This window comes from Oncorhynchus mykiss, chromosome 2, assembly GCF_013265735.2.
Source record: "Oncorhynchus mykiss isolate Arlee chromosome 2, USDA_OmykA_1.1, whole genome shotgun sequence".
In the NCBI taxonomy this organism is placed as follows: Eukaryota; Metazoa; Chordata; class Actinopteri; order Salmoniformes; family Salmonidae; genus Oncorhynchus; species Oncorhynchus mykiss.
In genome coordinates, this window is record NC_048566.1 from 30,129,184 (window position 1) to 30,141,630 (window position 12,447).

The following is a 12,447-nucleotide window of genomic DNA, read 5'->3' on the forward strand; positions in this document are numbered from 1 at the left end:
ACATTCTATTCGCTATCTCCACCTCACTCTTGCTCTCTCACCCTATCGTCATGGTATCAGCTGGGCTATCCACAGTGAAACCACTACATCATCAGCTCTTCTGAGGTTCGAAGTTCAAAGGAAGTGTCAGATCGCCTGAAGATGATAGGGGAAGTGTGTGTGTGACTGTGCACTTATCAGGCATGAAAGGTATGTAAAGTCACAGTGTTTGCTCCGCCTGGTGTTGGGATCAGGGGTCAGGCCTGTGCTTTGCCCCCTTGTACCGCTCTACACTCCTCTAGCCGTGATGCCATCCTGGTTTGTTTCCATCCACTCATGTTGCACATTGGGTCAGCATTCATAACAAAATCAAGGGTGTCAACAGCTTGTCTTACACCAAATGTTATATATCTTGGTGCCACTAGAAGTTGAGTGTGGCACCAAACAACTGGTGGCGCCATTGTTTGTAGTGGATCCAGATATAGATGGAGTCTCACCAGGAGGAGGGCACTCAGACCCTCCTTCTACTTATAAGTCTCCTGAGCCCAGGGCGACCCGGGAGATCCCTTTTAGCCTCCTTAGGTTTGTTGGTTTGGTTCCACTGCTCACTTCCTGACCAGGGCCATTTAACCCTGAAACAATAGAGCCGCCAGGACAGGAAGTGCGTGCTACAGGAATGTCATCACGTCCCTGGAGACTTCCTGTGCCACTCTTCCAAGCCACATGGTGCCAGACCAGACCACAATAAACTAGATAAGACCATAACACAATAACCCATCAGACTAGACCAGCCCAGAACACAATACACTATGACATTGACACGTTAGAATAGACTAGACTAGATCAGCCTAGCCCTACCTGTACTAGAACAGGCCACACAGGATCACAGCAGCACAACCTGCTTATGGGGTATAGGGCTTAAGGGTTGTTTTTGGACCAGGCAAAAGTAACACAATGGCGCACAGAGAATGCTGAACACGGTTTGACATCCACACACACTTAATGTGTGCTGCCGTGGCAGTGCCAGGTACTTGGCAGCCTGCAGTAATTACCCAGGCTAATGAAGGGTCTGACCGAGGTAGTTAGCCTCTGGCTGGGAGCAGAGCTGATCATAGAGCTAATAAAGCCCTGTTTCAGATCACTGTCTCTGACACACCGCCACAGGCACTACTATACCCCAGCACAATTAGCTTGTGGACTAACATTGAGTGTCCCCCCTCCTTTCTCTCATTAACCCTATTTACAGTACCTTCAGAAAGTATTCATACCCCTTGATTTATTTCACATTTTGTTGTGTTAAAGCCTGAATTTATAATGGATTCAATATATATTTTCTCTCACCCATCTACACACAATACCCCATAATGACAAAGTGAACACATTTTTTGAAATTTAAGCAAACTTATTGAAAATGTAAATTTAATTTACATTTCTACATTGTAGAATAATAGTGAAGACATCAACTATGAAATAACACAAATAACAAAAATATATATTTCTTCAAATATTCTTCAAAGTAGCCACCCTTTGCCTTGATGACGGCTTTGCACACTCTTGGAATTCTCTCAACCAGCTTCATGAGGTAGTCACCTGGAATACATTTACATTAACAGATGTGCCTTGGTAAAAGTTCATTTGTGGAATTTCTTTCCTTCTTAATGTGTTTGAGAAAATCAGTTTTGTTGTGACAAGATTGGGGTGGTATACAGAAGATAGCCCTATTTGGTAAAAGACGACAGTCCGTCATTACTTTAAGACATGAAGGTCAGTGAATCCAGAAAATGTCAAGAACTTTGAAAGTTTCTTCAAATGCAGTCACAAAAACCATCAAGCGCTATGATTAAACTGGCTCTCATGAGGACTGCCACAGGAAAAGAATAACCAGAGTTACCTCTGCTGCAGAGGATAAGTTCATTAGAGTTAACTGCACCCCAGAAATCGGCAATTAACTGCACCTCAGATGCACCTCATTGAGTTCAAGTAACAGACACATCTCAACATCAACTGTTCAGAGGAGAATCAGGCCTTCATGGTCGAATTGCTGCAAAGAAACCACTACCAAAGGACACCAATGACAAGAAGAGACTTTCTTGGGCGAAATCTGTCCTTTGGTCTGATGAGTGCAAATTTGAGATTTTTGGTTCCAACCGCCGTGTCTTTGTGAGATGCAGAGTAGGTGAACGGATTATCTGTGCATGTGTGATTCCCACCGTCAAGCATGGGAGAGGAGGTGTGATGGTGTGGGGATGCTTTGCTGGTGACACTGTCTGTGATTTATTTAGTATTCAAGGCACACTTAATCAGCATGGTTACCACAGCATTCTGCAGCGATACACCATCCCATCTGGTTTGCGCTTAGTGGGACTATCATTTGTTTTTCAACAGGACAATGACCCAACACAGCTCCAGGCTGTGTAAGGGCTATTTGACCAAGGAGAGTGATAGAGTGCTGCATCAGATGACCTGGCTTCCACAATCACCCGACCTCACCCAATTGAGATGGTTTGGGATGAGTTTCAGAGTGAAGGAAAAGCAGCCAACAAGTGCTCAGCATATGTGGGAACTCCTTCAAGACTGTTGGAAAAGCATTCCAGGTGAAACTGGTTGAGAGAATGCCAAGAGTGTGCAAAGCTGGCAACGGGTGGCTACTTTGAAGAATCTCAAATCTCAAAACCCTTTTTTGGTTACTACATGATTCCATGTGTTATTTCATATTTTTGCTGTCTTCATTATTATTCTACAATGTAGAAAATAGTAAAAATATAGAAAACCCTTGAATGAGTACATTTGGACTGGTACTGTAAGTATTCACACCCCTGAGTCAATACTTTGTTGAAGTCTTTTTGGGTAAGCCTCTAAGAGCTTTGCATACCTGGATTTTTCTTGATTCTTTTTTTCAAGCTCTGTCAAGTTGATTGTTGGTCTTTGCTAGACAGCCATTTTCTTGCCATAGATTTTCCAGACAATTTAAGTTGAAACTGTAACTAGGCCACTCAGGAACAATCAATGTCACCTTGGTAAGCAATTCTAGTGTAGATTTGGCCTTGTGTTTTAGGTTATTGTCCTGCTGAAAGGTGAATTTGTCTCCCTGTGTCTGTTGGTAAGCATCTTGAACCAGTTTTCCTCTAGGATTTTACCTGTGCTTATAGCTGTATTCCGTTTATTTTTATCCTAAAAAAACTCCCTAGTCCTTGCAGATGACAAGCATACCCATAACATGCTTGAAAATATGAATAGTGGTAGTCAGTGATGTGTTGTGTTAGATTTGCCCTAAACATGTTTTGCAGTATTACTTAAGTGCCTTGTTGCAAACAGGATGCATGTTTTGGAATATTTTTTTATTCTGTACAGGCATCCTTCTTTTCACTCTGTCATTTAGGTTAGTATTGTGGAGTAACTTCAGTGTTGTTGATCCATCCTCAGTTTTCTCGAATCACAACCATTAAACTCTGTAACTGTTTTAAAGTCACCATAGGTTTTCGTCCTCTGAGTTAGGAAGGACGCCTGTATCTTTGTAATGACTGGGTGTATTGATACACCATTCAAAGCCTAAATAATAACTTCACCATGTTCAAAGGGATGTTCAGCGTCCGTTTCTTTCATCTTCTACCAATCGGTGCCCTTCTTTGCGAGGCATTGAAAACCTCCCTGGTCTTTGTGGTTTAATCTGTGCTTGAAATTCATTACTCGATTGAAGGACCTTAGAATTATCTGTATGTGTGGAGTATAGAGATGTGGTAGTTAAATCGTGTTAACCACTATTGAACACGGAATGAGTCCATGCAACTTATTATGCGGTTTGTTATTTTGACTCCTGACCTTATTTAGGCTTGCCATGAAAAAGGGGTTGAATACTTATTGACTCAAGACATTTGTTTTTTACAAACAAAATTCGACTTTGACATTATGGGGTATAGTGTGTGACACAAAATCTACATTTAATAAATGTTAAATTCAGGCTGTAACACAACAGAATTTGTAAAAAGCAAAGGGGTGTGAATACTTTCTGATGATTCTGTATCTCCACACCGCAGTAAAGGCCCGGTGACTCATTATTATTTTATATATTTTTTAATTGAATTTCACCTTTATTTAACCAGGTAGGCTAGTTGAGAACAAGTTCTCATTTGCAACTGTGACCTGGCCAAGATAAAGCATAGCAATTCGACACATACAACAACACAGAGTTACACATGGAATAAACAAAACATAGTCAATAATACAGTAGAACAAAAGAAAACAAAAATCTATATACAGTGAGTGCAAATGAGGTAAGATAAGGGAGTTAAGGCAATAAATAGGCCATGATGGCGAAGTAATTACAATATAGCAATTAAACACTGGAATGGTAGATGTGCAGAAGATGAATGTGCAAGTAGAGATACTGGGGTGCAAAGGAGCAAGATAAATAAATACAGTATGGGGATGAGGTAGGTACATAGATGGGCTGTTTACAGATGGGCTATGTACAGGTGCAGTGATCTGTGAGCTGCTCTGACAGCTGGTGCTTAAAGCTAGTGAGGGAGATATGAGTCTCCAGCTTCAGAGATTTTTGCAGTTCGTTCCAGTCATTGGCAGCAGAGAACTGGAAGGAAAGACGACCAAAGGAGGAATTGGCTTTGGGGGTGACCAATGAGATATACCTGCTGGAGCGCGTGCTACGAGTGGGTGCTGCTATGGTGACCAGTGAGCTTATTGGTATAATATGACTTCCGTGGTACATAAACCAACATTTTTTAAAATTATTCTTTACTTGATGGACTTTACAAGCCTGAAGTGGGTGCGTCTTTGAAGAAAGTATGATTTGAAGTGCCTATTAGGTGTTGGTCTGTCTGTTTGTCTATTTGTTTGTCTGTTTGTCTAGACGTCATGTGTAGGGTTGCACATTTTGGGGAATATTCAGAGGTGGAAACTTTCTGTGGGAATTAACGGGAATATATGGGAAGTAACTGAAATGTATGCAAATGAATATTAATACCATTTCAATGTAGATTTTTTTTGCATTGGATATATTTACCATATATGGAGAAAGAAACATAAACCTTTTACCTTATCATAAGTAGACATAATTGCAAATGATTAAATCCTTCCAATAGAAAAAGAAAACAATTATTTAATTACGAATGGAACTTTATTTAAATGAGTTGACTCTTCACATGGGATGATTTCACTGAACAACAAAAGGGAATATTGAATGATTCCCAATGATCCATCGCATCTCCCAAAAACGTTTTCAACATACATCTGTAAAATGATAGTCTAGAAGCTAAAGCTTTGGCTGTCTTCCTCTCAGGCTTCCAAGTCTTCTCCCTTAATGTCCACCTCTTGAACATAGGACTCTGAGGCCTCATCTTCACTGTCACTTTCCAACCTTGTTGAGGACGGCTCAAAATGCCTAAATTTTGCCCGGATGGCCACCGATTTTTCAACCCTTGTATTGGTCAGCCTGTTGTGTACTTTAGTGTGTGTGTTCCCAAACAAGGACCAGTTGGGATCTGAGGTGGCTGATGTCAGTGAGATTTGGAGGACGATGGAAGCAACAGAGGAAAGAGCCTCAGATCCACAAAGTCCCTTCCACCAGGTGGCTGTTGAGATATGTTGGCACTACTGCCATATTGCATCTCCATCCCATGATCTATTTATGTGTTTTTGCTTTCCTCATTCTGCTCACACAACATTGGCCTGCAGGTTGAACTAAATTGAAGACCTGTCACATTGTTACAGATGTAGGATCTTAATTTGAGCCAGTTTGCTACAGCAGGAAAAAAACACTGCAGCAACTGGAAATGTGAATTATTATGTGTATTATAATTAATGGATTTTTTTTGTAGAGGTTGATTCATTTTATTTTAGGGCAAATCAACTCTGAAATTTTGAAGTGAAAATTACAAACTTTAGAAGCATTTTTAAACCTTGAATACACTACAAGTTTTCTGCTGTGCAGGAAAATTCTCATCAACAAAAGAGTGATACAATTAAGATCCTACAGATATGCTCTGTTTAAAGGATGGCTTTAAAGATGCTTGTTGAATACACTTGAAAGAAATTTGACATATTACCTTACATGCTTTTGCTTCAGAATTGGTTGAAATGCTCATTAATTTACAAGATTGTTCTTATTCCTACATGTATTAGACAGGTCTATAATTCAGGACCTTGGTTGTTGTGTATTTTGCTAGAAAAAAACAATATTTGACCATATGTGCAATAACTATCATTACTCTCCTATTGTCTTTACTCTCTTTTTATAACCCTCTCTCTCTCTGCCCCCGTAGTGGTGTTTGTGTGTTGCTCTCCGGACACGTTCAGGCAGCTGATGGTTCATTTCCAGCGGGCAGGCCTTCCTCAGGAGGAGTATGTTTTCTTCTACATTGACATGTTTGGACGCAGCCTGGACTCCCAGAATGCTCAACCCTGGGCCAGAGGGGACCAAGACGACCTTGTCGCCAAGGAGGCCTTCCAGGTAAGCCTTGGATCAGAGTCAAGTGTATCATCTCATTCCTCATCTCATTCCCATCATTACCTTGGAAACAGGTATGTGCTGTATTCTCCGCTGACTTACACAGCAGGCCCTGAAGCAATCATATTTTGATATCCCTATGTTTCCCCATGGCTGTCATTGGTGTTAAATGTGCTGCCAGGCAGATGAGATGACAAATCTAATCTTGTTTATTTTCCATTCTCTCACTGTGAAGTACTTTCATTTTCTTCTCAATTCCCTAGTGAGTAACAGACTCTACAGCGAGGGGAAGAGAGGCAACATAACTATATGTTTTGTAACATACCGTCAATGTGTTGATATCAGTCTCATCTCACAAAGCCTGAAAGAGCAAAACAAATAGGCCAGAGGTTTAAAAATGTAACTGATGCACGTACTGTACTGGTGGGTCGTGGTCATATTTCTTAGGTTGAATCGGATTTTAAGTGGGTTCTAATCGTCTGGGAACCAATGCCATAACCCATACGTATGAACACTTCTCTCACTGCTGTGTTTTTACAAGTTATCCTTCTCAGACCTTAGTTTTCTGCTTGAATGAGGTTGGGCCTGTATCTACACAGAATGTAGGAATGGGAGGGAGGAGATGAGATCATTTGATGAAAGTTATTGGGTGTTTTGGAGGATGTGTTCTGGATGACTGGTCGTTTTGACAACATATAATAGAGCAACTAGGCTCTAATAACAGTTGCCTGTTTATAAAAGGGACAGCCTGGGAAAGAGGAACATACTGTTAATTTCTACCACAGCAGTGGTGTTTCTCACACCTGTGGTTCATTCATTCATTAGCAGAAATCATCATGTGGTATGATTCTGTATAAATCAGTGAAACCTTTGTCTTATGAATCACAATCACTTTTTTTCTTTGTGTCTGTCTCAGAGTGTGAAAATCCTGACCTATAGAGAACCCCAGAACCCTGAATATAAAGATTTTGTGAGGGACCTGAAGACAGATGCCAAGAGAATGTTCAACTTTACGGTGGAGGACTCACTGGTAAGGGGCTGCACTGTGTGTGTGTGTGTGTGTGTGTGTGTGTGTGTGTGTGTGTGTGGTGGGGCTCTCTTAGAGAGAGAGAGAGAACTGAGATCAAAAGGTGTATTTATAAAAGGAGACAGAACTTGATCTCAATGTGGCACAGACTTGAGGCAATATGAAGGAGAAGACTTATGCTAAGGCATGAAGACTACTACACAAAATAAAGCTCTGTATAATAATCTATACACTGAGAATACAAAACATTATTAACTTGACATCGGCTGACCAGGTGAATCTAGGTAAAAGCTATGATCCCTCATTGATGTCACTTAAATTCACTTCAATCAGTGTAGATGAAGGGGAGGAGACAGTTTAAAGAAGGATTCTTAAGCCTTGAGACATGGATTGTGTATGTGTGCCATTCAGAGGATGAATGGGCAAGACAAAATAATTAAGTGCCTTTGAACAAGGTATGGTATTAGGTGCCAGGCGCACTGGTTTGAGTGTGTCAAGAACTGCAACGCTGCTGGGTTTTTCACACTCAACAGTTTTCCGTGTGTATCAAGAAAGGTTCACCACCCAAAGGATATCAAGACAACTTGACACAACTGTGGGGAGCATTGGAGTCAACATGGGCCAGCACCCCTGTGGAACGCTTTCGACACCTTGTAGTGTTCATGCCCAACAAATTGATGCTGTTCTGAGGGCAAAAGGTGGTGCAACTCAATATTAGAAAGATGTTCCTAATGTTTTCTACACTCAGTAAAGGGCTATCATATTTTAGAGAACATCTCATTATGGAACATTTGATTGAGCCACATCTGACAGGCAAGCAACACATACAAAGAACTATCAGTAGTACTAGTTCATTTAGCTAGCAGTAGTACTAGTTTATTTAACAATAGTACTAGTTCATTGGGGTTTGCACATCTGAGAGTGTGTTTGTGTGTAGAAAGTGAAGATGGAGAGGCTGCAATAAGTAGGCTTATACGTAATTGGCTCGCCTGCAATGCTTGGACAATTGATTCAATTTATTTTGGAAGAAAAAGCTGATTTAGTTAGTGGAGCTTATCTTCTTATTATGTTCCCTACAAAGGTGCACAATGATGATATTCTACACACTTCTGCAGCTAAATCATTGGTGTCTTGTTTAGGAGATGAGAGAGACACACACGTATGCGCACACACACACACACACACACACACACACACACACTCACAAAGATTGGCATGATACATCCACCTATCCTCAATATGGCAGATTGACTGCATTCAAGTCCATCTTTCATCTCTGACTCCGGATGTAGGTGTCTGTCCTTGCATGCATGTGTGGGCTTTCGCGTCAGTGACTATTTAGGAAGCAAAATAAAAACAAAGAGCTTGACAGGCCACGTCATCTAACTGCCCTCCCCGTTCGACACACACAAATCCATAATTGTACGCCAGGGCTTCTATTCCATCCCCGGGATGAAGGGAGGCTTGCCATTGGTCCTGGTTTCAGACAGGACTGTCTGGCACCCCTCACAAGCCGATGAATCACTTGTAGCAGACAGCTAAGTGCAGTCAATGTGATAAATAGACAGGTCTGAGTCTGGAGGATGAGAGAGAGGCACAGAGCATGAGAGCTCTGCCCTGGTCTACCTGGTCCTCATTCACCCTGCCTGCACATTGTGTCTGTACGTTTCCAATTGATGCAACTGAACTGCATCAACTGAAGTGAATTGTTTGAGTGGGTTATTGTCCTCATATTCCATTTTGTGATTGACGTGGACAGTTCTTTTGGTTTGGGGCCATTGTTTGGAGAGATGATGAGATAGAAGAGGAAATTGTTTCTCAGGCAGAATTGTGAAATTAATAAAGGGGTAGAAATAGGTACAGAGATGATAGGAAATAGTTATCGTTGAAAGAAATAGAAAGTGGTATTAACTTGAAATATATCAAACACTGTAGAGAAGCTTGTAGAAGAGACAAGTAGCAGAATAAGTTATGTTCTCCATGGCAGTGGCACAAATATACAGTTGAAGTCGGAAGTTTACATATACCTTAGCCAAATACATTTAAACTAATTTTTTCACAATTCCTGACATTTAATCCTAGTAAAAATTCCCTGTTTTAGGTCAGTTAGGATCACCACTTTATTTTAAGAATGTGAAATGTCAGAATAATAGTAGAGAGGATGATTTATTTCAGCTTTTATTTCTTTCATCACATTCCGAGTGGGTCAGATGTTTACATACGCTCAATTAGTATTTGGTAGTATTGCCTTTAAATTGTTTAACTTGGGTCAAACATTTCGGGTAGCCTTCCACAAGCTTCCCACAATAAGTTGGGTGAATTTTGGCCCATTCCTCCTGACAGAGCTGGTGTAACTGAGTCAGGTTTGTAGGCTTTCTTGCTCGCACACGCTTTTCAGTTCTGCCCATGTAACGGCTCTCGTTGGTGGTAGAAAGAGTAGACCAAGGCGCATCGTGGAAAGTGTTCATGATTTTAATAAAAAAAACACTCAAACAAAATAACAAAATCGAAAACGAAAACGCAAAGTTCTGTCAGGCAACAGTAACTAAGATCCCACAACCTAATGGTGGGAAAAAGGGCTGCCTAAGTATGATCCCCAATCAGAGAAAACGATAGACAGCTGCCTCTGATTGGGAACCACACTCGGCTAAAAACAAAGAAAAAACATAGAATTTCCCACCCGAGTCACACCCTGACCTAACCAAACATAGAGAATAATAAGGATCTCTAAGGTCAGGGCGTGACAGCCCACACATTTTCTATAGGATTGAGGTCTGGGCTTTGTGATGGCCACTCCAATGCCTTGACTTTGTTGTCCTTAAGCCATTTTGCCGCAACTTTGGAAGTATGCTTGCGGTCATTGTTCATTTGGAAGACCCATTTGCGACCAAGCTTTAACTTCCTGACTGATGTCTTGAGATGTTTCTTTGTTATATCCGCATCATTTTCCTGCCTCATGATGCCATCTATTTTGCACCAGACCCTCCTGCAGCAAAGCACCCCCACAACATGATGCTGCCACCCCCGTGCTTCACGTTTCGGATGGTGTTCTTCGGCTTGCAAGCATCCCCCTTTTTCCTCCAAACATAACAATGGTCATTATGACCAAACAGTTCTATTTTTGTTTTATAGACAGTGAAATAATCTGTCTGTAAACAATTGTTGGAAAAATTACTTGGGTCATGCACAAACTAACTGACTTGGCAAAACTATAGTTTGTTAACAAGATTTTTTTTGGAGTGGTTGAAAATCGAGTTTTAATGACTCCAACCTAAGTGTATCTAAACTTCCAACTTCAACTGTAGCTAGACATACGCAGTAGCTTTCTAATTATAGAAAATAATATCTATTGGATGAGGGTAATAGATGTACTATTAATACATGTGTGGTATGGTTGATCTAAGCGATCTCATAAAAAATAGGTGATGATAGATTTAATAACTTTTCTACAATTTCCTCTTGCTTCCCTGCAGATGAACATAATCTCTGGAGGGTTCTACGACGGGCTGATGCTGTACACCCATGCCCTGAACGAGACCATGACCTCGCCAGAGGACAGACCCGTGGGGAAAACCGTAACAAGGAGGATGTGGAACCGCACCTACAACGGTCAGTCCATTCCACGCACCTCAGTTCATAACCTGGATCTTTATTCCATTGAAACAGGGGTCCGATAGGTTCTAGGTTTTTTTGGAACATGTGTGAACATGCTTTCAGTCTAGCACTAGCTCTGTGCTCTGTCTCTGGTAACTACAGTGGTCTGCGTTTTGTCACAGAGACAATTTCAAAAGATTTGTGTGAAGACAAAATGTTCCATGTCACTGGATTATCTCTGAGCTCTGGTTTACGATCTCTTGTCAGTTTCCACCTTTGAGGAGGTAGTTCTGTAACAACAACACATTCAATGTCTTCCTTGCAATTTCGCTGTAGATTAATTATTGAGTGATTTGTGGCAGAATGAGAGAGAACCAGCACGATATAACAATACTCGCCATTGACAGAGGGTCACCTATTGGGTGCTTTGTGCCTTTAAAATGAGATGTACACCTATTCAAGGGCTCTTCAAGACAAGACATTGATTTAGTTGCAGGCCATAAGAAGTCATAGGGCTCTCAAATGCCTGTTGGACATGTAAACTACATTACCAAAAGTATGTGGACACCTACTCAACATACAATTAATCATAGGCATTAATATGGAGTTAGTCCCCCTTTGCTGCTATAATAGCCTCCACTCTTATTGGAAGGCTTTCCAGTAGATTATGAACATTGTTGCAGAGAATTTCTTCCATTTAGCCACAAGCACTATTGAGGTTGGGCACTGATGTTGGGCATTGGACCTGGCTCTCAGTCGGCGTTCCAATTCATCCCAAAGGTGTTTGATGGTGTTGAGGTCAGGGCTCTGTGCAGGCCATTTAAGTTATTCCACACTAATCCCGACAAACCATTTATGTATGGACCTTGAAGTATCCACTTCACAATAACAGCACTTACTGTTGACTGGGGCAGCTCTAGCAGGGAAGAAATTTGCCTGAACTGATTTGTTGAAAATCCTTTACAACAAGTTAGTTCAGGGCCTAGGCCGAACCATGAAAAGCAGCCCCAGACCATTATTCCTCCTCCAACAAACTTTACCATTGGCACTATGCATCAGGGCAGGGAGCATTCTCCTGGCATCCGCCAAACCCAGATTCGTCCGTCAGACTGCCAGATGGTGAAGCGTGATTCATCACTGCAGAGAACGAGTTTCCATTGCTCCAGAGTCCAATAGTGACGAGCTTTACACCACTCCAGCTGACACTTGGCATTGCGCGTGTTTATCTTAATCTTGTGTGCGGCTCTCGGCCATGAAAGCCATTTCATTAAGCTCCCAACGAACAGTTCTTGTGCTGACATTGCCTCCAGAGGCAGTTTGGAACTTGGTCGTGAGTGTTGCAACCACTCGCCAGTCCCATTCTGTGTGCTTGTGTGGTCTACCACTT

The 12,447-nt window shown here is 41.5% G+C and overlaps 1 protein-coding gene across 2 annotated transcripts in view; it reads left to right on the forward strand.

Moving 5' to 3' along the window:
• The window catches only part of LOC110486473 (atrial natriuretic peptide receptor 1-like), a 53,077-nt gene that overhangs the window by 13,649 nt on the left and 26,981 nt on the right, over positions 1–12,447 (forward strand). For both annotated transcript variants that reach the window (XM_036945018.1, XM_036945026.1), the window contains exons 3-5: positions 6,255–6,442; positions 7,356–7,469; positions 10,940–11,075. In XM_036945018.1, coding sequence (XP_036800913.1) covers positions 6,255–6,442; positions 7,356–7,469; positions 10,940–11,075 — 438 coding nt within the window. The remainder of the gene's footprint in view (positions 1–6,254; positions 6,443–7,355; positions 7,470–10,939; positions 11,076–12,447) is intronic.